General features: G+C 55.3%; 1 protein-coding gene across 1 annotated transcript in view; it reads right to left on the bottom strand.

The window, feature by feature from the left end:
* Window positions 1–3,121: 3,121 nt before the first annotated feature.
* Window positions 3,122–4,132, bottom strand: part of LOC103586954 — a 151,748-nt gene continuing 150,737 nt past the window's right edge. The window contains 1 exon segment of the mRNA XM_008568311.1: window positions 3,122–3,411. Coding sequence (XP_008566533.1) covers window positions 3,122–3,411 — 290 coding nt within the window.

Below are 4,132 nucleotides of genomic sequence, written 5' to 3' on the forward strand. Positions count from 1 at the left end.
TAGCGCTGTACTGGTTGAGTGCAAACAATTTATCAAGTGGGCAGTCTGGGCTACGCATGGAGGATGCAAAGACGAACATGACATGGCTGCACCGTCCCCTCACAGTCTGGAGGGACAGGCACAAAGGGGTAATTACAATATGGTGAGAGAGAGAAGGAGGTGTGCACAGAACAGAGAGCCACCTCGCCTGTGGAGTCTGTCTGCGTGGGGGGTGGCCGTGACTGAGAGCAGGTTTCCCGCAGCAGGGAATGCCTGGCCTGAGCGTGGTAGAACCAGCAAAGGTGAGCCAGGTGGATGGGCTGGGAGAGGAAGTCAGGCGATTCCAGGCAGAGGACCCTGGGTGAGCAGAGGAACTGTGTGTGCCAGGAATAGTGAGTGCCAGGCGGAGCGTGGGGATGGGGTAAACAGAGAGGCAGGCAGGTGCCAGGCCCCGGAGGGGCTTCAGGATGGGTCCAGGAGTGTGGACCATGTGCGGTCAGCCACGGAAAGTAGCAGAAGGGTTTTAAGCAGGAAGGGATGTGGTCAGATTTGTTTTTCCAAAGGATTATTCTGGAAGTTTTGTGTGGATCAGAGGCTAGCCTGGGTCAGAGAGATCTGTAAGGAGGTGAGGGCCCAAATGGGAAATATGGGAACAGTGGCAGAAATGGAAGATAAACTTAGAAGTTATTTAGGGGGGAAGCAGCAGGAATTGCAGGATTCTGGAGGCAAGTGTGGGACAGAGGAGTCTGGGATGGCACCCAGGCTGCCTGCTGGAGGTCGCGGTGGGACAGTGGAAGCGTTCATGAGCTGAGACCCTGGAGAGCTGCTGATCTGGGCAAAGAGGCAGTGAGGTCCACGCACACTGATGTTGGGGCCTGTGGCCACCCGTGGCTGGGCATGTCCAGGAGTGGGCTACAGGTGCGGACTGNCCCGCCGAGGGTTCGGATCCCACATACAGACCGGTTCCCGCTCACTGGCTGAGCGAGGTGCAGGTGTAGCACCGAGGGTTGCGATCCCGTTGCCGGTCCCGGTCCGGTACGGGCACGACACTGAGGGTTGCGATCCGTTGCCGGACACGAAAAAAGACAAAAAAAAAAAAAAAAAAGGATGAGGACTTCTCTGTCCCCAACCGGTCCCCCCCCGACAGGGTTTTCTCTGCTCTGCTGAAAACCGTCTCTTCCAGACTCTATGGGGGGCCTCCCTTTTCCTTGAAGTTAGGTCAGCTGAGGAGCCACTGCAAGGTGTCCTGAGAAGAGACACAGAGCCGGTGACGCCCGGCTCCATCTCTGACTGACTGTGTTCCCCTGAAGAGGCCACTCAGCCCCTTCCAGTGGTTCTTTAACAGGAAAAAATGGGATAACCCCTACTGCACTAGAGCATCATGAGAAGTGGATGGAAGGATGTGAGTCTGTGTGCAGGCCCCGCCGTGTGCTGTGAACAAGAGTAGCTGACTGTTCAAAATACTCGGCAGTGTGAGTCATCTCAGCTAACCCTCCAGCAACCCTCTGATCAGCTGATTTACCATCAACCCATTTTACAGGCGATGAGACAGAGGTGCAGAGAGGTTAAGACTTTCCCAACGGCGCACAGCTCTTAAGCAGGAAGGCAGAAACACGCTGCTCTCCTCTTCCCTGCCGAGTGCGCATTTCTTTCTCTCCTTTTAAGCAGGTGCTAGCGCTGTACTGGTTGAGTGCAAACAATTTATCAAGTGGGCAGTCTGGGCTACGCATGGAGGATGCAAAGACGAACATGACATGGCTGCACCGTCCCCTCACAGTCTGGAGGGACAGGCACAAAGGGGTAATTACAATATGGTGAGAGAGAGAAGGAGGTGTGCACAGAACAGAGAGCCACCTCGCCTGTGGAGTCTGTCTGCGTGGGGGGTGGCCGTGACTGAGAGCAGGTTTCCCGCAGCAGGGAATGCCTGGCCTGAGCGTGGTAGAACCAGCAAAGGTGAGCCAGGTGGATGGGCTGGGAGAGGAAGTCAGGCGATTCCAGGCAGAGGACCCTGGGTGAGCAGAAGAACTGTGTGTGCCATTGAACAGCCTGCTGAGTGTGCAGGATGACAAGGAGCTGCGTGTGCCAGGAATAGCAAGTGCCAGGCGGAGCGTGGGGATGGGGTAAACAGAGAGGCAGGCAGGTGCCAGGCCCCGGAGGGGCTTCAGGATGGGTCCGGGAGTGTGGACCATGTGCTGTCAGCCACGGAAAGCAGCAGAAGGGTTTTAAGCAGGAAGGGATGTGGTCAGATTTATTTTTCCAAAGGATTATTCTGGAAGTTTTGTGTGGATCAGAGGGTAGCCTGGGTCAGAGAGATCTGTTAAGGAGGTGAGGGCCCAAATGGGAAATATGGGAACAGTGGCAGAAATGGAAGATAAACTTAGAAGTTATTTAGGGGGGAAGCAGCAGGAATTGCAGGATTCTGGAGGCAAGTGTGGGACAGAGGAGTCTGGGATGGCACCCAGGCTGCCTGCTGGAGGTCGCGGTGGGACAGTGGAAGCGTTCATGAGCTGAGACCCTGGAGAGCTGCTGATCTGGGCAAAGAGGCAGTGAGGTCCACGCACACTGATGTTGGGGCCTGTGGCCACCCGTGGCTGGGCATGTCCAGGAGTGGGCTACAGGTGCGGACTGGGGTCTCACCAGTGGGTAGATGGAGGCTGATATCTGGGGAGCGTTGTAGAGAGCCAAGGAAAGACCCTGGGAAAACAAAGACTAAGAAAAAGGCTGTGGAAGGAGAACCCAGGCAGGGGCAGACAGGTCAACCAGGGTGATGGGGGAGTTTCAGGAGGCGGCAATGGTCAGAGGGTCAGATTCCACAGAGACCCTGCGGGGTAAGGACAGAGAAGTGGCCACCGGCTTTGGCACTTCAGGGCCACTGGACTGTGGTTGACACTGGACTTAGAGGAGGTTGGGAATGGATATTGGAGCAGGGAGATAGCAGTGACAGAGGCAGGAGGGAAGAGAGAAGAGCTCGTGAATGTCTCCTGAAAAGAGAGCTGAGGTCAAGGAGGGGTTGTTGCATGTTCCTTAGGTCTCGGGAAAGAAGGCTGAGGGGGAGGCATGTTGACTATGTAAGGTGGATGGGAGGAATCCCCGAGACAGGACCTGGAGGAGACCCGAGGGGCCAGACTCACAGGGCTCCCCCTCAGATGCCTGCCCAGCCATTCTTATCAGACCGGAACCCCTGTGACTCGCTCCCTGTTAACTTTCTCCCGTCGCTTTTGCTACATGGCATGACAGGGATATGCATTTGGTCATTGGTCTCCTCGTACATCAGCTCCAGGAGGACAGGCAGGTTGTCTGTACTGTCTGTGGCTGTATCCTCAGCACATGGAACAGTCGCTGGCATGTAGTAGGAGCTCGACTGGTGTCTGCCGTTGAATGGATGGATCGACACCGTGGAGAGGACATCCCCATGCACGGCTGACGATGGATCTAGGAGAAATGGGTCCGGAGTTAGGCAGGTGGGGAAAGGACGAGGAGGGGCACGCTGGGCAGAGGTATGGCGAGAGCAAGGAGCATGGAGGAACAGAGAGCAGAGCCTACCTGGGGAAGGGCAAGAGGCCCAGTATTAATCTGTCCCCTTGTTCCTCAACGTTTGTGGAGCATATGTGATGTGCCAGGAACTAGAGGTGCAAAGATGAGTGACACAGACTCTGCACCTGTAAGAAACATACAGTCTCATGAAGGGAGAACAACACACAGGGATCGTCAGAGCCCAGATATGCTGTATATTGTATGAGTCACGTATCTGGCTGGAAGGAACAGAGTGAGGCTGAATGAAAGAGGCCTTGCGTGCTGGGCTAAGGATTTTGAATTTTATCTTACAGGTAATGGGAGACACTGACGGTTTGTAACCAGGAGAGCACTGTCACCACCCCATGCTGCAGAAGAACTCCTGGGCCGCAGGATGGGCCCCATATTGAAGAAGGTTACAGATGAGGTGAGGAGGCTGAGGAAATTGTTCCAATCCATGGTGCGCTGTGGCCACTTCCTGCTGGAAACGCGAGAGCCAAATGCTCCATCTCTTCCCAACTCCTCCCTTGGCGACATCACCACGGACAGCCTGAAATGGGCCACAGGGGGAGTCTTCACACCCTGGACATTGGCAAATGCCACACAAAAGAGTTTTTTTCTTGGAGTTTTAGTTGGCCCA

Source organism: Galeopterus variegatus, unplaced genomic scaffold, assembly GCF_000696425.1.
Source record: "Galeopterus variegatus unplaced genomic scaffold, G_variegatus-3.0.2 Scaffold397, whole genome shotgun sequence".
Lineage (NCBI taxonomy): Eukaryota > Metazoa > Chordata > Mammalia > Dermoptera > Cynocephalidae > Galeopterus > Galeopterus variegatus.